A 26,779-nucleotide genomic window follows, 5' to 3' on the forward strand; every position below is an offset into this window, starting at 1 on the left:
GACAGGGGCTGGAGAAGCTGCTTGCTGGTCAGCTCCCAGCCACTGAATGCTTAAAAGAAGTCCATTTGCTGGCATGTCCCTGACTTCCCACACTTAGAACAAAGCTTACTTTTGAATTTTCATGACTATCTGCTTTAAGAGGGAAGGCCATCCAGACTCAGGCCCTCAGCCCACCCCAACACCAGGCCTCAGGCCAGCTCTGCATCCCTAGTTATAACTCCTGCACCCACAGACCCAGGCTCCATGCTGGCCCCTGCAGATACAGACTCTGGGCCCACCCAGCATCAGGCCAGCAACTATCCAGTCCCACCCCAGGTTCCAGATAAAACCAGAGCTAGATCTGCCCACATAGCCCCAGAGCCAAATTGGCAACCCAAATTCAAGTACCAGGCCGGCACCTGCAGACACAGGCTCCAGGCCTGCCCAGTGCCAGGCTAGTCTCTATGATGACCTGCTTAAGGCTGGCCCCTGCATTTCCACAGTCCAGCAGAACCCTCGGTCTAGGCCAACGCAGTAGACCCCAGCATTGGGCTGGCCCTCAGAACCTCAGGACTGTCTCTATGAACCTAGGTTCTGGGCTTGGGCCTATGGCCCTAGGACCCAGGCCAGCCCTAATGGACCTAGCCTCCAGGCCCATCTCAGTGGACCCAGACACCAGGTTAATTCTAGCACCTGGCCAATCTCTGAAGATACAGGCTCAAGGCTCAGTCCAGCCCCAGGTCAGCCCTTGTGGACCTAGACTTCAGGACGGCCTCTCTGCACAAGATATGAGCTCCAGGTATATGCCTGAGGATCCAACAGGTATACCCCAGTGGATCTGGGCTTCAACCCCAACCCACGGACTCAGCCAGGCCACCCTGCCTAAGGACTCTAGCAGCAAGGCCATCTGCAGATCACACCAAATGGCTTACCCAGAATCTCTGGACAGCCTGACTGGTGAATGGCTTTTCCAGACAAAGCCAGTATGCAAAAACCACTGACCAGCATAAGTCCTTGCTTCTTTAAATGAAGACACCAATGCATAGCCATGGAGATCAAGAACAATCAGGGAAACATGTTGCCACCAATGAACAAAATAAAGCACCAGGAACAGACCTTAAAGAAATGAAGACACAGCCAGGTAAGGTGGCTCACGCCTGTAATCCTAGCACTTTAAGAGGCTGAGGCAGCTGGATTACCTGAGGTCAGGAGTTCAAAACCAGCTTGGCCAACACAGTGAAACCCTGTCTCTACTAAAAATACAAAAAAAAAAATTAGCCAGTCATGGTGACAGGTGCCTATAATCCCAGCTACTTGGGAGGCTGAGGCAGGAGAACTGTTTGAACCCAGGAGGCGGAGGTTGCATTGAGCCAAGATTATGCCATTGCACTCCAGCCTGGGCAAAAAGAGCGAAACTCTGTCTCAAAAAAAAAAAAAAAAAAAGAAAGAAAAGAAAAATGAAGACACATGAACTGCCTGATGAAGAATTCAAGATAACTGTTTAAGGAAACACAGTAAACTTCAAGAAAATACAGAAAAACAATTAAAGGAAAACAATAAATAATTTAAAAATTTACAAGAGATTGAAATTATATTTAAAAATCAAACAGAAATTCTACAGCTGAAAAATACAAGAAATGAAATGAAAAAATGCAACAGAGAGTATCAATAGCAGAACTGATTGAGCAGAAGAATGAACCTGTGAATTTGAAGACAGATTATTTGACAATATACAGTTGGGTAAGAAAAGAGAAAAAAGAATGAAAAAAAAATACTGCTTATGGGGTTTATGGGGCAGCTTATGGAATTTATGGGAACTGAAGTTCAAGAAGGAGGAGAGAGAGACAAAAGGATAGAAAGTTTAAAGAAATAACAGCAGGAAACTATATAAATCTGGGGAAAGTTATAAATATCTGGGTACAGGAAGTTAAGTCTGCAAACAAACTGAACTCAAATAAGACTACATCAAGATGTATTATAATCAAACTATCAAAAATTAAAGACAGAGAGGATGCTGGAAACAGCAAAAGAAAATAAGCACATCACATATAAGGGAGTTTAACAGATTTATCAGCAGAAACCTTAAATTCCAGAAGAGAGTAGGATAATATATTCAAAGTGCTTATGGAAAACAAAACAAAAAAAAAGGTCAACCAAGAATATTGTAGTTGGCAAAGCTCTCCTTCAGAAATAAGGAAAAAAAACAAAGACTCTGCCAGACAAACAAAATCTAAAGGAGTTTATCCCCACAAGATCTGTCTTATAAGAAGTGCTCAAGGGTGTTCTTCAAGTAAAGAGCAAGAAACGCTATTTGGTAACACAAATATATATGAAAGTATAGGCTGGGTGCGGTGGCTCATGCTTCTAGCCCCAGCACTTTGGGAGGCCAAGGTGGGTGCATCTCCTGAGGTCAGGAATTCGAGACCAGCCTGACCAACATGGTGAAACCTTGCCTTTACTAAAAATACAAAAGTATGTGGGCGTGATGGTACATGCCTGTAATCCCAGCTACTTGGGAGGGTGCGGCAGGAGAATTGCTTGAACCCGGGAGACAGAGGTTGCAGTGAGCTGAGATGGTGCCATTGCGCTCCAGCCTGGGCAACAAGAATGAAATAATGTCTCAAAAAAAAAAAAAAGGAAATATGAAACTCACTGGTAAAAGTTAGTACAAGCACACAAACAAATTCAGAATACTCTAAAACTATAATGATGGCTTGTAAATCACATATCTTTAGTATGAAGATTCAAATACGAAACTCTTACAAATAATAGTTACTATAATTTTAAGGGATATACAATATTAAAGAAGTGTAAATTATGATATCAAAAACATAAGATGTGGGGAGGGAGGTGGAGAAAAAGCGTATTATTTTATGTGGCCAAAGTTATGTTATCAGCTTAAAATAGTCTATCATAAGATGTTTTACGTAAGCCTCATAGTAACAAAGAGCAAAAATGTATTGTAGATATACAAATGGTAAAAAGTAAGAAATCAAATTATACCACTAGAGAAAATCATCTACTCATAAAAGAAGACAGCAAGTAGCTGGTGTGGTAGCTCAAGTCTATAATCCCAACACTTTGGGAGGATGAGGTGGGCCAATCACTTGATGGTGAAACCCCGTCTCTACTAAAAATACGAAAAGTAGCTGGGTGTGGTGGCACATGCCTGTAATCCCAGCCACTTGGGAGTCTGAAGTAGTAGAATGGCTTGAACCCGGTAGGCGGGTTCATTATGCAATGAGCCACGATCGCACCACTGCACTCCAGCCTGGATGACAAGAGATAGACCCTGTCTCAAATAAAAAACAAAAGAAGACAGCAAAAGAGAAGAACGAACAAATGATCTATAAAACAATCAGAATCGATTAATGAAATGATAAATGGGTCCTTACCTATCAATAATTATTACCCTGAATGTAAATGGATTAAATTATCCAATTAAAAGACAGAGTGGCTGAATAATTTCTTTAAAAGGCCCAACTATATGCTGCCTAAAAGACACTCATTTCACTTTTTAAGAACATATATAGATTGAAAGTGAAAGGATGGAGAGGATATTGTATGACAATAAAAACTAAAAGAAAACAGAGAGCTATATTTAGGTAAAATAGATATTAAAAAGTCAAACACTTTAAAATGAGACAAAGAAGGTCCTTTTATAATGATGGATCAATTTATCAAAAGGATATGACAATTATAAACATATATGTACCTAACATTAAAGCACCTAAATACATAAAGCAAGTATGAATAGATCTGAAAAGAGAGAGAGAGACTACAATACAATCATAGTAGGGGATTTCAGTACCCTACTTTTAAACAATGGACAGTTTCTCCAACTTAATAGCAATAAAGAAATATTGGGGCTGGGCACAGTGGCTCACATGTGTAATCCTAATACTGTGGGAGGATGAGAAGGGAGGACTACCTGAGGCCAGGAGTTTGAGACCAGCTTCAGCAACATACAGAGACCCTGTCTCTACAAAAAAAAAAAAAAAATTTTTTTTTTTAATTAGCTGAGTGTGGTGGCATGTACCTTTAGTCCTAGCTACTCAGGAGGCTGAGGGGGAAGCACTACTTGAGCCTAGGAGGTTGAGGCTACAGTGAGCCAAGATCATGCCACTACATTTTAACCTGGGTGACATAGAGAGACATCATCTAGAAAAAAAATAAGATGAAACAACAACAACAAAAAAAACATTAGACTTGAACTGCACTTTAGATCAAATGGACCTAACAGACATATACAGACTATTCCATCTGACAGCAGCAGAATACACTTTCTTCTTAGGCACACATAGAACATTCTCTAGGATAGATCATACATTAAGCCATAAAACAAGTCTTAACAAATTTTAAAAGACTGAAATCATATCAAGTATCTTTGAGCCATAATGGCATAAAATGAGAAATCAATTATAGGAGGAATTTTGGGAAATTGACAAATATGTGGAAATTAAACAATATTCTCCTAAACAATAAGTAGGTCAAAGAAAATATTAAAAGGGAAATTAGAATATATCTTGAGACAAATGAAAATGAACATACAATACACCAAAACTTACAGAATGAAGCAAAAGCAGTTCTAAGGGGGAAGTTTAAGGAAATAAATACCTACATCAAAAAAGAAGAAAAATCCCAAATAACCTAATGTTACACTTCAAAGAGACAGAAAAAAAGAACAAACTAAGGCCAAAATTAGTAGAAGGAAGGAAAGAAAGATCAAAGCAGAAATTAGAGACTAGAAAAGCAATAGAAAATATCAGTGAAACTAAGCTGGTTTTTTGAAAAGAAAAACAAAATCCAGTTTAGCTAAATGAAGAAATATGAAAGAATATTCAAATAAATATAAATAGAAGTGAAAATAAAATGAAAAAGGAGACATTACAACTGATACCACAGAAATACAAAGGATCATAATATGAGATTACTATGAATAATTATATGCCAACAAATTGGATAACCCTGAAGAAATGGACAAATTTCTAGACATAAACAACTTATCAAGACTGAATCATGGAAAAACAGGAAATCTGAGCAGATCAATAAGAAGATTGAATCAGTAAAGAAAAGCGCAAGGCTTCACAGCTAAATTCTACAAAACATTTAAAGAACTAATGCCAATCCTTCTCAAACTCTTTCAAAAAACTGAGAGGAAGGAAAACTTCCAAACTCATTTTATAAGGCCAGCATCCCTGATACCAAAGCCAGACAAGGATATGAAAGAAAAAGAAAGTTACAGGTTAATATGCTGGATGAACATAGATGCAAAAATCCTCAACAAGATACTAGCAAACCATAGTCAATAGTACCTTAAAAGGATCATTCACCATGATCAAATGGGATTTATCCCTGGGTTACAAGGATGGGTCAACATGCAAATCAATAAATGTAATACACCACTTTAACAGAATAAAAGACAAAAACCATATGATCATCTCAATAGATGCAAAAAAGGCTTTTGAAAAAATTTAACATCTTTTCACAATTAAAGCTTTCAACAAATTATGTATAAAAGGAATGTACTGCAACAGAATAAAGGCCATATATAACAAATTCTTAGCTAATATTCTAGTCAACAGTGAAAAGCTGAAAACTTTTCCTCCAAGATCAAGAACAAGACCAGGTGCTCACTCTCACCACTCCTATTCAATAGAAAACTCAATGTCCTAGCCAGCAATTAGGCAGGAGAAAGGAACAAAAGTCATCCTAACAGGAAAGGAAGAAGTGAAACTGTCTCTATTTGCTAATGACATATTATATAATATATATTGATAATAACATGGCCATTTTTATTACATACTATATAATAAAGGAAATAAAAATAAAATAATTATGTATTATATAATATACAATTTCTAAAAACCTTAGAAACTCCACCAAAAAAACTCCTAGAACTAATAAACTAATTCAGTAAAGTTGCAGGATACAAAATAAACATACAAAATTCAGTAGCATTTTTATAGATTAATGATGACGATACAAAAATAAAATCAAGAAAACAATCCTATTTCTTGCCCCCAAAATATAAAATACTTGAAAATAAAGTTAACCAAGGAAGTGAAAGATCTATACACTGAACTGAAAACTGTGAGACATTGATGAAAGAAATTGAAGAAGACACAAATAAAATGGAAAGATATCCTGTTCATGGATTGGAATGATTGATATTGCTAAAATGTCCGTACTATACAAAGCAATCTACAGATTCAATGCAATCCCTATCAAAATTTCAATGACAGTTTTCACAGAAATAGAAGAAACAATCCTAAAATTCATATGGAACCACAAAAGACCCCAAATGGCCAAAGCAATCAGGAACAAAAAGAACAAAGCCAGAGGTATCACAGTAGCCAATTCCCAAATCTACTACAAAGCTACAGTAATCAAAATAGTATGTTACTGGCATAAAAACAGACACACAGACTGACAGAACAGAATAGAAAGCCCAAAAACAAATCCACACATTTATGGTCAACTGATTTTCAACAAATATGCCAAACACACACACACATCAAAGGACAAACACGAAAACGTCAGAGGACAATCTCTTCAACAAATGGTATTGGGGAAACTGGATATCCACATGCAAAACAGTGAAATTAGACCCTCTTCTCACACCTCACATCTACAAAAATCAACTCAAAATGCACTGAAGACTTAAACATAAGACCTGAAACTAAAACTACTAGAAGAAAATCTAGGAAAAAAGCTCCATGGTGTTGGTTTGGACAATGATATTTTCGGATATGACACCAAAAGTAAAAATAGACAAATGGGATTACCACAAAAAGCTTCTGTACAGCAAAGGAAACAACAGAGTAAACAGACAATCTATGTAACGGGAGAAAATATTTGCAAAACAAACATTTGATAATGGGTTAATATCCAAAATATATAAGGAACTCAACTCTGTAGCGAAAGAAAATCTAATTTAAAAATGGGCAAAAGATAGGAATAAACGTATCTCAAGAGAAGACATAAAAATAGTCAACAGGCATATGAAAAAGTACTCAACAACATTAAACATCCAGGAAATGCAAATTTAAACCACAGTATCACCATATCTATTAGAATGGCTATTATCAAAAAGACAAAAGGCAAGTAAGTGTTGGCAAGGATGCAGAGAAAAGGGAACCCTTATATACTATTGCTGGGAATGTGAATTAGTACAGTCATTATGGAAAACAGTATAGTGGTTCCTCAACAAATTAAAAACAGAACTATCATATGATCCAGCAATCCCACTACTGGATATATATTCAAAAGATAAGAAATCAGTACATCAAAAAAATATCTGCACTCCCATGTTCACTGCAGAATTATTCACAATAGCCAAGCTACAGCATCAGTGTGAACATCCATGAATGAATGAAGAAAGAAAATGTGACACATACACTCAACAGAATACTACTAGGTTTTTTTTTTTTTTTTGAGATGGGGTCTCACACTGTTACCCAGGCTGGAGTGCAATGGTGCAATCTCAAATCACTGCAATCTCTACCTCTTGGGCTCACCTCAGCCTCCCAAGCAGCTGCGACTAGGCACATGCCACCATGTCTAGCTAATTTTTGTATTTTTTGTGGAGACAAGGTTTCACTGTGTTGCCCAGGCTTGTCTTAAACTCCTGGGCTCAAGTGATCCACCTGCCTTGGCCCCACTAAGTGTTGGGATTACATGTGTGAGCCACCACACCTGGCCTACTCAGCTTTCAAAAAGGAAATCCTGTTATTTATGAAAACATGGATGAACCTGGAGGACATTATGTTAAGTGAAATTAGCCAGGCACAGAAAGACAGATACAGAGTACTTTCACTTATATCTGGAGGGTAAAAAAGTCCAGGTCATAAAGAAAATAAAATAGTGGTTATCAGAAGCTGGGGGACTGGGGAGATGCTAGTCAAAGGACATAAAATTTCAGTTGGATAAGAGGAATGAATAAGTTCAAGAGATCTATTATATATTATACAGACTACAGTTAAAAACAGTATGTTGTATATTTGAAAATTGCTAACAGAGTACATTTTAAGTGTTCTCACCACAAAAAAAAAAACTTATGTGAGGTAATGCATACATTAAATAGCTTGATTTAGCCATTTCACAACATCATGATCTATACCATGAATATATATAATTTTATGTATTAATTAAAATAAATAATTTTCTTTTTAGAAAAGGAGGAGGCCCACTGAGAAAACAAAATAATAACTCATAAATCTGCTAAGGTAGCCTATGTAAACCAACATTACTGGTTACTAAAGAACATCATTAAAAATATAAGCAAGCAACAAAAATTCACTGCTCCCATGATGAAACCAGCAGTTCAAAATGAGGAAACAAAACTAACCAAAACTATACCAATAGTCTCTAATAAAATAGTTAATGCAAGAAATAGTAGTTAACATCAACCAATTTATGACTGATATTCCCAATAATATTCAACAAGGTACTGCACTGAAAAAACCTAGCCAGTCTTCAATTTTAAAAAGGAGCAAACAAGAAATAAAAATGAGCTATTGAATAGAAAGCCATAATAGTTAAAAAAAATTAATGCTCTGCAAGAAAATAGCAGATTGGGCCAGGGGCAGTGGCTCACGCCTGTAATCCTAACACTTTGGGGGGGCGAGGCAGGCAGATAACCTGAGGTCAAGAGTTCAAGACCAGCCTGACCAACATGGTGAAACCCCAACTCTACTAAAAATAAAAAAAAAGTTAGCCGGGAGTGGTGGCGCGTGCCTGTAGTCCCAGCTACTTAGGAAGCTGAGGTACCAGAATCGCTTGAACCCAGGTGGCAGAAGGTTGAAGTGAGGTGAGATTACGCCATTGCATTCCAGCCTGGAAGACAGTGAGACTCCGTCTCAAAAAATAAAAATAAAAAAGAAAGAAAGTAAATAGCAGATTGAAATGGACATGGTCCAAATTAGTATATTAAAAGTCTAAGTTATGGCCGGGCTTGGTGGCTCAAGCCTGTAATCCCAGCACTTTGGGAGGCCGAGGCGGGTGGATCACGAGGTCAAGAGATCAAGATCATCCTGGTCAACATGGTGAAACCCCGTCTCTACTATAGATACAAAAAATTAGCTGGGCATGGTGGGGTGTGCCTGTAATCCCAGCTACTCAGGAGGCTGAGGCAGGAGAATTGCCTGAACCCAGGAGGCGGAGGTTGCAGTGAGCCGAGATTGCGCCATTGCACTCCAGCCTGGGTAACAAGAGCGAAACTCCGTCTCAAAAAAAAAAAAAAAAAAAAGTCTAAGTTGAGGAATTCTCCCAGCACAAAGATAGAATGATAAAGAAATGAAAATTTAAGCTGTATGGCAAACTGATCAACAATATCCAAACTCAGAATTACTGGAATTCTAGAATGACAGAACAAAATAGGGTAAATGTTAAAGCCTTAAAGGATTCAACTAATTTCTGCTAACCTAACTGCTTACCTAATGAAATCCATTATTTAAAGTACTAAAACGAAATCAGGCACCTAGCAATGTAAAATTTGTAATACCCATCATCCAATCAAAACTTACCAGGTATGCAAAAAAAAAAAAAAAGGAAATTAGGACCCATTACCAGCAAAAAATTTAGTCAACAGAAACATTCCCAAAAATGGCATGGATGATGAAATTAGCAATTAAAATGGTCAAGAAAGCTACTACGGATATACCTCATATGTTTAAGAGAGTAAAATGTGAATAAATGAGAGATATAAAAAAGACCTAAAAGAAACTTCTAGAGATGATAATATTTGAAATTAAAAAACACTGAATAGGCTGGGTGCGGTGGCTCACGCCTGTAATCCCAGCACTTTGGAAGGCCGAGGCAGGTGGATCACGAGGTCAAGAGATTGAGACCATCCTGGTCAACATGGTGAAACCCCGTCTTTACTAAAAATACAGAAAATTAGCAGGGTATGGTGGCGCGTGCCTGTAATCCCAGCTACTCGGGAGGCTGAGGCAGGAGAATTGCCTGAACCCAGGAGGCGGAGGTTGCGGTGAGCCAAGATCGTGCCATTGCACTCCAGCCTGGGTAACAAGAGCGAAACTTCGTCTCAAAAAAAAAACACCACTAAATAAAATTAATAGTGGGTTAGATGCTATAGAAGACATCAATAAACATGAAGACATAGCAAAAAAAACTACTCAAAACTAAGCATAGTAAGAAAAAAAACCCTGAAAAATACAGAACAGACCTTACATGACCTGTGGAGCAATATCAAACATACATGCAACTGGAGAGCCAGAAGGAGATAAGTGAGAGACACAAAGACAAAGACCGTTAATAAAATAATGGCCAAAAAAAAATAGATCGTGGATCTAAGTTTTTTCCTTGAAAAACAAGAAAAAGGCAAATTTAACCAAAAGTACAAGAAACAAAGAAACACAAGTCAATGAAATAAGAAACAACAATAACAAAAGAAACCAAAATATAGTTATTTGAAAAGACCAACAAGGTTAATAAACCTTTGACCAGCTTGATCAGGAAAAGAAACAAATTACCAGTATCGAGAATCGAAGAGAGTACACTCCTATAGATCTTACATACATTAAATGGATAATTAGACTATATAATGAACAACTTTATACTAATTAAATTGACAATATGGATGAACTATGTAAATTCCTTGAAAGGAACAAACTATCGAAGTTCATTCAAGAAGTGAATGACCTGAATGACACCATATCCATAAAACACATTAAATTCGTAGATGTCTTCCCACAAAAAAACTCCAGGCCAACTGGGTGCAGTGGCTCATGCCTATAATCCCAGCATTTGGGAGGCCAAGACGAGAAGACTGCTTAAGAACAATTCAAGACCATGTACCACCATGCCTGGCTAATTTTTTAAAATTAAAAAAATTAAAAATTAAAAAATTAGCCTATAGGCTAACATGCCTGTAGGCTCAGCTACTAAGGAGGCTGAGGTGGCAGGGTTGCTTGAGCCTAGGAGATCAAGGCTACAGTAAGCCATGATCATGTGCCACTGTACTCCAGCCCGGGGCCCGGGTAACAGAGCAAGACTCTGTCAAAAAAAAAAAAAAAGAAAGAAAAAGGGAGGAAGGGAGGGAAGGAGGGAGGGATCCAGACCAAGATAGTATCTTTGGAGAATTCCACATAACTTTTATGGAATAAATAACAGCAACTCTACAGAAACTTTTCCAGAAAACAGAAGAAGGAACACATCCCAAAGCATTTTATAAGGTCAGCATTACCCTGAAATCACAACAAAAGACATTACAGGTAAAGAAAATCACAGACCAATATCCCTCACATATGTAAGACCTATACACTGGAAACTACAACACACTGCTGAGAGAACTTCTAAAAGAGCTAAATAAATGGTGAGATATAACACATTCATGAATTAGAAGATTCGATATTGTTACTGTATCAATTCTTCCAAACTGATACAAAGATTCAAAGCAGTGCCAATCAAAATCCCATCAGGCTTCTTTATAAAAACTGATACACTGATTACAAATTTATATGAAAATGAGAAGGACAGAGAATAGCCAAAATAATTTTGGAGAAAAAAATCTGAACAACTTGAACTACCCAAAATCATGACTTACTATAAAGACACAGTAATAATGACCATGTGATATTGGTACAAGTAGAGACATACAGATCAATGGAACAGAACAGCCCAGAACAGACAAGCATATGCATGGTCAACTGGTTTTCAAGCACATGCCAAGCTAATTAAATGTAACAAAAGAAGCTGGACAATTGGGTATTTAATATGGAAAAAAATAAACCTCAGTCCTGATAGTATCTATAAAGGTTAACTCAAATTAGATCACAGGCCTAAATGTAAAAGCTAAAACCATAAAATTTCTAGAAAACACAGAAGTTAGGCAAACCTTGGGTTAGCCAAAGATTTCTTAAACAGAACATAAACAATGTAAATCATAATAATTTCAACTAAAAAATAATAAATTGAACTTTATCAAAATTTAAAACGTCTGCTCTTTGAAAGATGCTGTGATGCTGTTCTACGGCCATACCACCCTGAACGCGCCCGATCTCGTCTGAAAGATGCTGTTAAGAAAATATAAAACAAGCTACAGACTAGGAAAAAACATTTGCAAAATGCGTAACTGATAAAGAACTTATACCCAGAATATATAAAGAACTCTTGTGACCCAACAAGAACCTAATCAACCCAATTTAAAAATTGGCAAATGATCTGAACAGACACTTCAAAGATACACAGGTGGCAAGTAAGCACATGAAAAAATGTTCATTATTAGTCATTGGAGAAAGGTAAATTAAAGTCACAATTAAGATATCATTTTACACTCACTAGAATGGCTAAAATTAAAAAGACTGACAATACCAAGTGTTAACAAGGATGTGGAGTAACTTCGATTGCCATACACTGCTGGTGTGAAGAGAAAAAGTAGAGCTTAGGAAAGCAGGTTGACAGTTTCTAAAAAGTTAAACATGCGGCCAGGCATGGTGGCTCACACCTGTAATCCCAACACTTTGGGAAGTCAAGGCAGGAGGATCACTAGAGGTCAGGAGTTTGAGACCAGCCTGGCCAACATGGTGAAACCCCATAACTACTAAAAATACAAAAATTAGCTGGGTGTAGTGGCAGGCACCTGTAATCACAGCTACATGGGAGGCTGAGGCAGGAGAATCCCTTGAACCCAGGAGGCAAAGGTTGCAGTGAGCTGAGTTTGTGCTGCTGCACTCCAGCCTGGGTGACAAAGTGAGACTGTGGCAAGAAAAAAAAAGTTAAATATACAATTACCTTAAACCCAGAAATGTCACTCCTAGGTATAGAGCCAAAAGAATACAAATATATGTTCAAACAAAGACTCATATGCAAAAGTTATAGCTGCCTGAGTCATAAGAATGCAAAGCTAGGAACAACCCAAATGTTCCTCAACTGGTGAATGAACAAACAAATTATGGTACAAGCATATAACTGACTACTACTACTCAGAAAGAAAAAAAGTACAGATACACTCAATAACAAACATGAATGTCAAAAGTATTATGCTAAATCAAAGAAGCCAATGAGCGTATGCAGTACGATGCACTTATGTAGAAAAGGAACAGAAAGCACTTCAGTTGTCACCAGGGGCAGAAGAAGGGCAGAGGTGCAAAGAGTAGGGAGCTTTCTGGGGTGACAGAAATGTTCTTTATCAAAATTATGGTGTGATTACACAAACTCTATTTGTCAAAACTCATCCAACTGTACATTCAAAACTGGTGAATATTACTGTTTACATATTATGCCTCAATAATGAAGCTGATTTTTTTATTGCATTTTAGTTTTTGGGGTACATGTGAAGAACATGCAAGATTGTTGCATAGGTACACACATGGCAGTGTGACTTGCTGCCTTCCTCCCCATTGCCTATCTCTAATGAAGCTGATTTTTAAAAAATCTGTAAGATCTCTTTTCTGGGCTGACAGTTAAGAAAGAAATGAGAAGACACTGTTTACCTTCCCAGTCCTCCATGTAAGGAGCCTCCTCAGCTTCTTTCTCTGGAGAAAATCTGTCAATGAATTTTCCTTCTTTCATGACCCTGGTGATTTCTCGGAGCTGATGCAGCAACCGTTTCTCTTGGTCAGAAGTCACAGTCTGTGCTCTGCTTAGAAATATCAGACAGTCCAACCATTTAGTGGTAAATACTCCTAGGCAATGGGCATAAACATCACTATGGTCTGTCTGGATACTAGAATAGAAAGTGCAACTGCAGCAGATAATTATTCTAGGAATTGATCCTCAAACTGCATAGCTGGGAACCAGAGATGTTAGTTCAATGTTTTGATTTTATAAATGGGAAAACTAAAGCCCAGAATAGATTGATTGCCCAAGGTCCCGAAATTAGTTAATGTCAATACTAGGACAAGACCCCAGATGTCTCAGCTTTCAGTTCAGTGTTTTTTCAGTGTATCTCAATGCCCTGATTCTCTAATCACCTAACAATTTCACTGTTACTCACATTACTCCATTTACTACAAGCCACTTTTCTCTGAAGCAAGGTCATCAAAGGAAGATGTTCTGGGCCATTAGCCTCAACCAGGGAAAATTTATGCTACTAGAATCACCAGGCTAAATTTACCTGTGCAGGTATAAGGATATATTCTAAAATTTCAGAGGTGAGTAATTTTGAAAATTCAATCATCTAGACTAGAGAAACTGGGGTCCACAGAGGAGAAATATTGTTTATATATTCAGACTGCCAGTTAATGGAAGCACTATAACTAAAACCATCCAGACTTCTGATTGCATTCTGTGCAATTCTTGAAGCACAGTGCTCAAGCTCGACATTTTGGAAAACCTGGTTTGAATCCCAACTTAGCTGTGTGGCTCTGGCAAATATGTGCAAAAATAACATGAGACTCAAGGACAATCGTATGATTATTTTCTTTGAGAGGAAAGCACTGCATCACACTGCTAGGCAAACACGGTCCTACTTAGAAGACTGAGAATTATCTGCTTTGAGACCAGTTTTATCTAGCAGCAGGATTTAATGGAGGCCACTTATTCTCCTCTTAAAACCCAAACACAAGTTAATACAACACTTACAAAGGAAAAATGATACACTCTGTACTAGCCTTGCGGAGACGGTCATGTATTTTTCTAACAGCCAGTTCTGAGCCTGCACTCCTTTTTATGCTCGGCCTAACTAACTTTAGCCTTAATGACTAATAGGGGAAACAAAAAGAGTACTTCTCCTTTCAACATGAAGATAGTAACTGAGGATATGAAAAGCCAACATTACCACAGACCTCAGTGAAAGTAAAAACAAAATCACCATGAGCTCTACTTCTTCCATACTAAGTAGCTTCAAAGCCGTGAACTACTAAAGATGCCTGTCTGTTCCACATTCAGCTAAAATCCTATACTTAAGTAGGGCCTCCAATAGCTCTATTCTTCCCATCAGTACAGGAGTCCTGACTCTCCACAACTGCTCATGTGCCCCACATAACCCCTAATTCTTACTGTTAAAACAACCCACTTTGTGTGAGACTTCTGGAGCAGACTAGAAGAGCTTAACTGCCTATCACAAATGCTTGTCTTTTTAAGTGGCACATGTTACTTTTCCAGACTGTACACAGGCCTTTCTGATCTTCAATGAATGAGTCTTAATTCTGTTTCCTAAGTCACGGGAAATCGGAAGCCCTTATCCTAAAAGAAGATGGATAGGCCAGGCACAGTGGCTCTCGCCTGTAATCCCAGCACTTTGGGAGACAGAGGTGGGTGGATTACCGGAGGTCGGGAGTTCGAGACCAGTCTGACTAACATGGAGAAACCTCATCTCTACTAAAAATACAAAATTAGCCAGGCGTGGTGGCACATGTCTATAATCCCAGCTACTAGGGAGGCTGACGCAGGAGAATTGCCTGAAACCAGGACGTGCAGGTTGCAATGAGCTGAGATTGCACCACTATACTCCAGCCTGGGCAACAAAAGCAAAACTCTGTCTAAAAAAAAAAAGAGGATGGGTAGACAAGAGGAAGCAGGAACAGACAAGAGCTTTCCCAGAGAACTCCAAACCAAAGCATCCTCATTGCACTCTAAACAAGTATACTTTTATTGTCCATATCATGCATTAAACATTAATCATGGTTCTACCTTATGACATCTTCTGAATTTACTGCAATGAATATTTTTATGGATTCCTTATAGTCTCAGCTTGGTTTGATACTCCTACAGGACAGTAATAATTAAGTTCACAACACTATAGGCATAATGCCATGATCACTGTTAAGAGCTCAATAATTCTGTATTAGTTTGACTCATTCCCATTTCCTCAGCATCCATTATTTTCTTCCACCTCTCTGAATTCTGAATTCCATTCTATCATTTTACCAAAACTTGCAAAAACTTTTACTCCTAAGTGATTTTCACTTTACTAAGTCCAAGGGTCTTTTTCTCATATTTCATTTTTCTTGACTTCTCTATATCATAGACCATTCTCTCTCCTTGAAACCTAGCTATTGGATCGATCCAAGATGGCCGACCACTAACAGCTCAGGATTGTAGCTCCCAGTGAAAGCCCAGAGAACGAGACGACGCCACACTTTTAGACGAATTTTCGTCACTCACCGATCAGCCGATTCCCAGTGGAGGAGCCCCACGGGTCGCCAGCGCGACTCTTGTGGCCGCCACAGCGGTTTTGCAGGCGTCTCGGCGCAGCAGCTCTTCATGCAGAGCCAACGTGACTGCTTCCCCTACTGACCAGAGTTTGGAGCTCCGGGAAGTCAGAGCCGCTTGTTGCGGACTCAAGAGGGAAGCCAGACCAGAGATTCCCGGGGAGAAGAGCACCATCAGTCTTATCGCTGCTATTTAGGCCGCCACAGTGGGTTGCTCGGATCCCAGCACTGGGAATCAATAAGTCGGACGTCCACTCCGAAACCTAATTAGAAAGGCGGTTTATCTACAATGAAGGGAAAAAAACAGCCTAAGAAGGCTGAGTATACTCAAAATCAGAACCCATCAGCAACGGAACAAGCCCTGATGGAAAAGGACTCATCAGCAACCGAACAAGCCCTGATGGAAAAGGACTCATCAGTAACAGAATAAGCCCTGATGGAAAAGGACTGTGTTCCATTATCTGAAGTAGGCTTTAAAAGGTGGATGATAAGAAACTTCTGGGAGTTAAAGGAACTTGTTCTAACCCAATGTAAAGAAACTAAGAACTTGGAAAAAAGGTTAGATGAAATGTTGAAAAGAATAGCCAATATAGAGAGGAATACAAATGAACTTATGGAGTTGAAAAATACAACACAAGAACTTAGTGAAATATGTACAAGATTAAACAGCCAAATGGATCAAGCAGAAGAAAGGGTAACAGAGGTCGAAGATCAACTTAATGAAACAAAACAACAAGACAAGAATAGAGAAAAAAGGATAAAAAGGAATGAGCAAAGTCTCCAAGCAATATGGGACTATGTGAAAAGACCTAATATACGCTTGATTGGTGTACCTGAATGTGACGGAGAGAATGAATTCAAGCTGGAAAATACTCTCCAGAACATTATCCAGGAAAATTTTCCTAATTTAGCAAAGCAGGACACTATTCAACCCCAGGCAATACAGAGAACACCACAAAGATATTCCTCAAGAAGACCAACCCCAAGGCACATAATCGTTAGATTCACCAAGATCGAAACGAAGGAGAAAATATTAAGGGCAGCCAGAGAGAAAGATCAAGTTACCCATAAAGGTAAGCCTATTAGGCTTACAGCAGATCTCTCAATGGAAACCCTACAAGCTAGAAGAGAGTGGGGACCAATATTCAATATACTTAATCAACAGAACTTTCAGCCCAGAATTTCATATCCTGCCAATTTAAGCTTTAAATTTGAAGGAAAAATAAAATCTTTTAGGAACAAGCAAGTACTCAGAGATTTTATTACCACCAGGCCTGCTTTACAAGAACTTCTAAAAGAAGAAGTATACACAGAAAGGAACAACCAGTATGACCCTTTCTAAAAATACACCAAAAAGTAAAGAGCATTAACATAAAGAAGAATTTTTATCAACGAAAGGACAAAATAGCCAGTTAATATCAAACGGCAGCAACCCTAAATTTAAATCGACCAAATCTCCCAATCAAAAGATACAGACAAAATCTAACGGTATATCCAAAGATATACCTAGACTCAAAATAAAGCGTTGGAAAAAAAAACGTACCAATCAAATGGAGAGCAAAAATAAATAAATAAAAAGCAGGAGTTGCAATTTTCACATTTGACAAAATAGATTTCAAAGCTACAAGGATACAAGGGTAAAAGGATTAATGTAATAATAAGAGATCTTAACACCCAGATACATAAGACCCATAATGAGATTTAGATTCAACGAGACAGAAAATTGATAACGATATCCGGGACTGGAACTAAGATCCAGAACAAATAAACTCAATAGAACTCTCCATTTTAAACACACGAAATATACATTATCCACAAAATCTAACGATATATCTAAAGATATACAAAGACTCAAAACAAGGGGATGGAAAAAAACTCACCAACCAAATGGAGAGCAAAAATAAATAAATAAAAAGCAGGAGTTGCAATTTTCACACTTAATAAAATAGATTTCAAAGCTACAAGGATACAAGGGTAAAAGGATTAATGCAACAATAAGAGATCTTAACACCCAGATACATAAGACACATAATGAGATTTAGATTCAACAAGACAACAAATTGATAACGATATCCAGGACTTGAACTCAGAGCCAGAACAAATAAACACAATAGAGGTCTCCATTTTAAACACATAAAATATGCATTAACCACTTTAAACACTCAAAATATTGATCGGCCATTATTGAAATCCATTTTAGGAATGAAGTAATATTCCTTTTTCCCTCTTTTTCTTTTTTTCCCCTTCTTTTTCTCTTTAAAAAAAAAAAAAAAGTGCAAAAAAAAAAAAAAAAAAAAAAGAAACCTAGCTATTGAGACATTTGCATTCCTCCCACTTCTTTAACCATTCCTTTTATCTGTGATTCTGGCTCACTTTCTTCTACCCACCTCCCAAAACAATTTTCCCAAGGCTCAATCCTAGGACTCTCATTTCTCCATTCTTATAATCATGCCCTCAGGAAGTTGACCCAGTATTAGACCATCACCTCTACAGAAAAGATGTCCTAAGGCTACCTTCAATCTTGACTTTTCACACAAATCCCAGTCTCACAACTCCAGTTATTTCCTGGGCATTTCCATTTGAAGGCCTTGTAACTATGTTAAAGTTAACCTTAAAGTCATCTCTTGAAACTGGGTCCCAGTTGGCTCAGGATCGTGAGCAACTGCATGAACAGGTAGCCCAGAAGAGGCTGAGAATGGAAGATTCTATGATAAAAAAATAAAAGGTCATAGTTGGGATATAGCCTCACCAGAATTTTGAATTCTATAAGCCTAGCAGAGCCATCAAGTTCCAAATCCAAAAATTAAGTACAGAGAATTAAACAGATTTTAATAACACCATTCATGGCTAGAACAGAACTCAGACCAGTAAAAGAAGACTTCAGCCTACGGCAAAAGACTCTGATACGCCTCAAAGATTTGGTGATCTCGCCTTTCTCCATGGAGATTTTCTCCATCTCTCACTCCCAGCCAAATGACTTCCAAACCTGAGCCCTCTGCTCTGACCTCAAGAACCAAATTTCCTATTGCTGTTTCATATTATACATGGATGTTCTAATGGCATCTCAGACATACTCAATGCTGAACTCATAATCTCAACTCCAAAGCCTTATGTACTTTCCCTTCTTTTGTATTTCATCTTGGTTAATGCCATAATCTTCCTTCCAGTTTGGCTGTAAATTTCCAGTGCATCTTTATTTACTTATTCTTCTTCATTGATCTTATCTGGTTAGTTTTCTTTTGGGGAACCAACTCCTCCTCCATTCATAGTGCAAAGGTTAGCGTGAGCCATCCATCCCCTACCCTCTCCTTTGAGGCTGGCCATGTGACCCACAGCTAATCATCATCTTCCATTCCTTGGATGCAGGGATTGATTCAGGGATAGATATAGGACCCAAGTTGGGCCAACTGTTCTTCTGGACCTTGAACACTGTGAAGCCTGAACTGAATACTTGTGACATTAAATTCATCTTGGCAACAGTCCATGAGGAGACTGTCCCTTTGTTCCTGCTCCCTAAATGCCCAAAGCTGCTCTGATTACCAACTTTCCTGAAACCTGGATGTTCAGCTATTCCTTTGATATTATAAGCTACCCCATATTCTTCCAATAAATTCTGCCTCCTCATACACCAAATTTTTTGCTAGCCAGAGTTAGCTGCTTACAACCAAGGAATGCTGATACAGCCTGTGATTTCTTTTCTTCCATTAGGTCCCTTTAATTTGTCCCCTTTTCCACTCTCACTGGCCGATTGATTACTATTTGCTGAAACCTTTTCAATAATCTTCTAGCATGTAGTCACTCTATTACTGTAAGAGTTATTTTTCTAAAGCACAGCAAACGGTAACATTTCTCCTCAAAAACCTTCAGAGTCAAAATAAGCGTGTATTGTGGATGGAGAGGACCCAGGCAAACGAAAAAGCATATGCAAAGTCCTAGAGGCAAAAATGTACAGGTATTTTAGAGGAACAGCAAGCGGTCAGGGTGGCTGGACCACAGAGAGAGTGATGAAGAAAGACAGAAAGAGGTACACAAGGCCAGGTCACTCAGGCCCATGTAAGCTATGCTAAAGATTCTGCAGTTTTTCAGAATCAAAAGGGACCTATTGAAGGATTAAAACAAAAAAGATAATCCATCTGTTTGGAAAACAGAAAGAAAACTGAAAGGAGAGAAACCACATGAGATAGTTATGACCTATGTCAAAAACAGGTATTTATTCATTAATTCATTCACTCACTCACTCATTCTTTCTTCATCTAATACTTTTTTTTGAGCCTTTTATGTGCCTGTGCTAAGCTCTAGAGCTAGGAAGGATAATCCCTGACCTCATGGAGCCTACAGTCTTTTGCAGGGAGACAGACTTATTAATTAAATAGAAATGACAAGACATGGTGATTGATGAGATATGGGAAGTAAAAGAAAAGGTGAATCAAGGATAACATCTAATTCTGCTTTGGGGAACTAAGTGGATTTGCTGAGATGGAAATTAAAGGTAGAGTAGGTTCAGTTGAGGGATATATATTGAATGAATCTTGGACATTCGTTCATTCAATAGATATTTCTCATATGATGAAGCTAAAGGTAGGTATTTATGAGATATGTTCAATGAGCTCTGTATATAGAGATCAGGAACTGAAGTAAAGGACCTCAACAGGGAATGGTCATGATTTCCTCTTCCACCACAAAAATGTACAAATGCTTATATCAAAAGTGAATAGGGGCTGGGCATGATGGCTCACAGCTATAATGCCAGAACTTTGGGAGGCCGAGGTGGGCAGATCACCTGAGGTCAGGACTTCAAGCCAAGCCTGGCCAACATGATAAAACCTTGTCTCTACTAAAAATACAAAAATTAGCTAGCTGTAGTCACATGTGCCTATAATCCCAGCTACTCAGGAAGCTGAGGCAGGAGAATCACTTGAACCTGGGAGGTGGAGGTTGCAGCGAGCCAGCACTGCAGCCTGAGCAAGAGAGAGAGACTCCATCTTAAAAAAAAAAAAAAAAAAAGTGAATAGGTATATTCTCATTCAATAAGTAATTACTTAGTACCAACTACACAAACACAGTGAACAAAATAGGCTAAGTCTAGCCTCAAAGAGTTTACATTCCAGGAATTCATGGCAGAAATCTGCAGTTCCACATACGTACTCAACATGCCTTCCAGGGCTCTTTGCTGCCAGAGGTTGCACCCTCACTGCTTGACCATATCATGCTTCTAGCAGGTAAACTGTTATAACTGGGCTTGCTATTCCAGAAAGGAAATTTTGTTAATCATGAGGACAGAAATCAGGACACTTCACTTCTGATTCCTAGATCTTTTCCTTAGTCTTGGTGTCCTTGAGCTGAACGCTGTGCTTAATATCAGACAGAGCATGACACAAGACTGACATTCCAGGAGTCATTGTTTAAATATGGGTACAGACCTACATCCCTCACAAGTAAAACCTTTCTGAAAAGTTTTATTAGATAATATAAAAAATTTTCCCCATATTTCTGTTCTTACTTAAGCATTCAGGTAAAGTTTCAGAAAGTTTCAGAAACTGCAGAATTCTCGAATTTTGAGCCAACATCCTGCAGTTATGGAATATTATATAAAAGGACTTAAGAGGCTGTAAATGAACGTGCCTCCTGCTTTACCCCCAGAAACCCAGAGATGTGATACAATTTTGATCTGACAAAACAAATACTGTAATATTTTGGGCTTTTCCAATAATTATAGAAGCACAGACTTGTAAAAGAACACACGTCACAGAAACTGAGGTTAAAGGACACAAATGTAGGTACAAAAGGGAAAACAATGTAGAAACATGGTGCTATTGTTTGAATATTTGTCTCCTCCTATGCTCATCTTGTAACTCCTCATTGGAAAAGTATTAAGAGGTAGGACCTTTATGAAGTAACTAGGACATGAGAGCAGAGCCCTCACGTATAATACATATAAAGCATTTAGTTCAAAGTATGATCCTTAGTAAGTGTTCAATAAATATCACACTCACAATTTTATATACTCACACAGATATATTCATGTATCTATACAACTTTGATGCAGCAAGAAGACCCTCACCTGCCTGTACACCCTGTACTTCACAGCCTCCAGAACTGTGAGCTAAGTAAACCTCCATTCTTTATATATTACCCAGTTACGCCAACAGAAAACATAACAAAGACATATGGGCTGCCTAGCCCTTAAAATTTTTAGGGTATAAGTCCCATAGGGTCTACCTATAAGGATAAAAGATGTTGGATTAAGTGTCAAGAGAAAAATCACATCTTATGAACTAGAAAATAAGAGATTTGGTAAACAGCCAGGAGCCATGCTCTCTCTTCAGTGAGAAGACAGCTGCTCCCCAGTTCCTGAGAGGTAGGGTAGAAAATGTTTTACACAATCTTTTTTTTTTTTGCCAATCAGTTTGAGCTTTATGAGGTTGCTCAGGTTAGCCTTGAACTGATGACCTCGCCTTCGTGAGCGCCATGACCTCCGTCGGTAGCCACTTTGGACCCCTGTTTTACACAATCTTTGCCATGCTTCAGGCTTCAATCAATGTGTTCCCAAGGAGTCCACATCTCAGCTACTTATAAAAAGTAAACATTCTGGGCTAGGACCTTTAGCCCCTAAAACAAGACAGTGCAACTCCAGATGTGGTATCGGGACAGCTTCTCTGCCTTTGCACATAAAACAAGGAGAAATAAACCTGGCACAAAGAGGACAGACAGTAGTTAGGGATTACTGTGTTGCAGCCCTGGCTTGGGTTATAGATATATGGTGTACATGGGTTGAATGGTGGAGTAATTTGAGTTATGGGAGTCTACTACTCAACAGTAAATAATAATAAGAAAATATCTTCATGTAGTCTCTTACCCCAGGCTCCAGGAGTTGGTTCTCCCAAGTGACAAGCCCTGCCCATAGGTATTCATCTATGGTTTCCATGACCCTTAGGTGTGGCCTGGGGTTTCCAATGGCCCAGGTGAGTGTACAGATATTTTTTCAGGCACAACTTTCTATAAAAGTCTGGGTAGTTCTCTACATTCACAAAGATATATTCACGTATCTATACAAGTTTGGGGAACACTCCAGATAGTAACTCTGCTTTCCAGACAGAAAGAAGATCAAGGCTCCTGGGCCCACACAGGCAAGGTTCATCCTCATAAATGTCATTTCAACAGCACTGCAGATATTGCAGAGAAATGCCAGGTCAGGAGGCTGCAATCTGAGAATACCCACCCTCTCCTATCCAACCAAAGATAGGCAAGGCTGGAGCTAGTGAACAGAGAAAGAGGCATAGGGTACTAGTACTGTAAAGGACGGCAAATAGAAGAGGCTAAGGTAGAGCAACGATTTCCTGGAGGGACATTTTGACATTTTCTTCTGCAAGGGATTCTGCCACTCGCCCTAACATTCTTCCTCCATCCTTGCCAGAAGAACTAGCTGAAACTGAACCTCAATCTCATATACTGGTTTTTCCTTCCTGCCTTCCTATATCCACATTTTCTTGGTTGTTGTCCACTTCCACCAACCTCCTGAAGCTACCTTTTCAGATTCTCAGTCAGCCTGGTAGCAAGAGGAGTGTCTTCCCTTTGGGGCATTCTAAATGGCTAGTTTGGCTCTTAACATCTAATTTGCATGTCTGATTCTGTGCTGACATAGTCAACACAAACATGAATGCCTCATCTGATTACACTTGCTCTCTTCTCTCATTTTGTCTCAAGTAGAAAGTCACATGTTCAATAATCTGGTTTTACTTAAAATTATACCTATTTTAGACAGTAAGGAAATTTTCTTTCTTAAGTCCTAGTTATTTCACCCTGTAGGAGTTACTCACAAATTTATACATTTTCACAATAATTTGCACACCATTAAACTTCTGAAAACTGACGTTGCTTGACAGTATGGGAATGAAAAGTGTTAAATGAGAAAGAATATGTAAATGACATATTTACAATTTAAAAACTGACAGTACATAAAATCAAAGTAAGTGGTCTATTTATCAAAAAAAGAGCCTAATATTGAACTGATTTTCTAAATGAGAACTAGTCTGATCCTGTTACATGAAAACCTACCTCTCACCATTAGGTCCAACCCTGTTGATTAATTTTTCCATGGCTGCTTCTGTCTCCTTCAGCTTTTCTTGCAGTTGAGCAAGCTCAAAACTGGCTGAAAAATAAGCCACAGTCTAAGAACCATCACAGATACTCCCTAAGCCTGTTAAAGAGACCACACATTTTTTTTAAAAACTATTGTACTGTTGTACTTCCCATTCTCATTTAAGAATACAGCAGTTTTATTAAAAGATTCTGTGAATATTTAAGGTTTCCAAAAAGGATGCAAAGTGTGACTGGGATATTTAGCTCCATAGAAAATCCAGAAGTAAGGCCGGGCATGGTGGTTCATGCCTGTCATCCCAGCACTTTGGGAGGCCTAGATGGGTGGATCACGAGGTCAGAAGATCGAGAGTATCCTAGCCAACATGGTGAAACCCCGTGTCTACCAAAATACAAAAAATTAGCCGGGCATGGTGGTGCACACCTATAGTCCCAGCTACTCAAAAGGCTGAGGCAGGGGAATCACTTGAGCCCAGGAGGCGGACATTGCAGTGAGCCGAGATCATACCATTGCACTCTAGCCTGGCAACAGAGTAAGACTCTGTCTCAAAAAAGAAAAGAAAAGAAAATCCAGAAGGAAATCCAAAAAGCAGTCAAAAAGCAGTTACGACCCAGATAGACATGACTTCCTGCAATGCTTTTGCCAAGTCTCTTCATTGTGGGTGGTAAATTTTTCATAGGTTATTTTTCCTGACATTCTATTCTAGTCTATACATTCTTTGAGGAAAGGGCCATGTTATATAAATTTAATTTTCCCAGAGAACACAGAATATTCTAGTTGTGTAATAAGTAACTGATGGCCATGTTTCAAGAGTCAGAAGTGTTATATTCTTTCCCTAGATCTAAAAACTGATTTTGGCAATGACAGGATTTCTCTGCCTCAGTTTTCCTCTCTGCTACCAATATTTTGAAGTCTGGAAATGAGAATTCATTCCAAACATGAAATATTAATTTGCTATTACATAAAAAAGTGAACTGGTAGTTTTGTACTTTTTGTAGCTATCCTTTCCTTAAAACCCCAACATCAATATAAAAACTTCTGAGAATTCCCAGAACTAAGGCAAAAATGGCATCAGATTAATTTGGAGCAACTTTTGAGAAATGCTCTTAAGACATACCCACAGACTGTCCCTGTGGCTATAACTGTTTGACTCAATGATACCTGTGAATATGCTGAGAAGGGGCACTTACTAATTTTCCTGTGGGTGTTTCCAGGCTTGGCAGTGGAACATTTCCCATCCTCTGCAGTTGTTTTCCCCTTTGAGAGCTGAGAATTGAAGGAGGTATAGCACATCAACAGCAGCTCAGAACCTCAAAGTCACGGAACCCCTCATATCAAATAAAAAAAAAAAGAGGTTGGGAGACAAAAATGAAGTCAGAAATGAAATCACATGGCAACATTAGAGAAATATCTCAAAAAAAAAAAAAAAAAAAAAAAAGCACCAGAAGATGAGAAGGTTTCCAAGTAAAAAATTATCAAGGCACAAGGAAAAAATTCTCTCTACAGGTCATCTTCCTTGCTCATGTTCATCCAAAAGGGATGTGTGGCATCCTAGGGGCATTCTTACAGACTTAACTCAGACTGCCTGCAGAATTCCTGGGCAAGAAAGTACTCATCTTACTTAAGATTGCTCTAGGCTGGGTGCAGTGGCTCATGCCTGTAATCCCAGCACTTTGGAAGGCCAAGGCAGGTGGATTATGAGGTCAGGAGATTGAGAGCATCCTGGCCAACATGGTGAAATCCTGTCTCTACTAAAAATACAAAAGAAAATTAGCTAGGCATGGTGGTGCACACCTATAATCCTGGCTGCTCGGGAGGCTGAGACAGGAGAATTGCTTAAACCCGACAGGTGGAGGTTGCAGTGAGCCAAGATTACGCCACTGCACTCGAGACTCTGTCTCAAGAAAAAAAGAAAAAGAAAAAGAAAAAGATTACTCCAGACAGGAGAGCAAAGTGAAGCTTCTGCCTCTACTTCACAGTGCATGGGCCTGTGGACTGCAAAAGCCTGACTGGAGGCAGAACTTAACTGAGGGTTTGCTTTAAAGAACCCACACTGATGTCTCCCGAGAGCTAGGAAATATCAGGCTTAATTTCAGGATGGACAGTTGTGTCTCAGGAGAAATATTGGAGATAATATTAAAAACAACATCTTATGTTCCTGTGGAGAAAAAAGGAGGACAAAGTGGTGTCATTATTTGGCCTTACAGTGGCTATCTGGATATCACTGTGCCAATCCCAATAATAAAATTCTTCTTAGAAAAAATATATATACTTTTTCTTGAGACGGAGTCTCGGTCTGTCACCAGGCTTGGAGTGCAGGTGGCGCGATCTCGGCTCACTGCAACCTCTGCCTCCTGTGTTCAACCATTTCTTCTGCCTCAGCCTCCCGATTAGTTGGGACTACAGGCGCGTGCCACCACACCTGGCTAATTTTTGTATTTTTTTAGTACAGACAGGGTGTCACCATATTGGTCAGGCTGGTCTCAAACTCCTGACATTGTGATTCGCCTGCTTTGGCCTCCCAAAGTGCTTGGATTACAGGCTTGAGTCACTTAGAAAATCTTTATTCCTTTTCAGCTTGTAA

At 38.7% G+C, this 26,779-nt stretch overlaps 1 protein-coding gene across 11 annotated transcripts in view; it reads right to left on the minus strand.

Annotated features, from left to right (window-relative positions):
• The window catches only part of RIC3 (RIC3 acetylcholine receptor chaperone), an 81,727-nt gene that overhangs the window by 19,922 nt on the left and 35,026 nt on the right, over positions 1-26,779 (minus strand). For 4 of the 11 annotated variants that reach the window (XR_013523288.1, XR_004731291.3, XM_035265703.3 and 1 more), the window contains exons 3-5: positions 25,386-25,461; positions 24,153-24,246; positions 13,437-13,585 (exon numbers count right to left, since the gene is read on the minus strand). Coding sequence is in view for 9 of the 11 variants with exons in the window: in XM_035265703.3 (XP_035121594.1) it covers positions 13,437-13,585; positions 24,153-24,246; positions 25,386-25,461 (319 nt within the window). In the remaining 2 variants the exon portion in view is untranslated. The other 7 variants (XM_009007635.5, XM_078340446.1, XM_035265704.3 and 4 more) reach the window with 7 other exon arrangements.

The sequence above is a fragment of the Callithrix jacchus genome, chromosome 10 (assembly GCF_049354715.1).
Source record: "Callithrix jacchus isolate 240 chromosome 10, calJac240_pri, whole genome shotgun sequence".
In the NCBI taxonomy this organism is placed as follows: domain Eukaryota; kingdom Metazoa; phylum Chordata; class Mammalia; order Primates; family Cebidae; genus Callithrix; species Callithrix jacchus.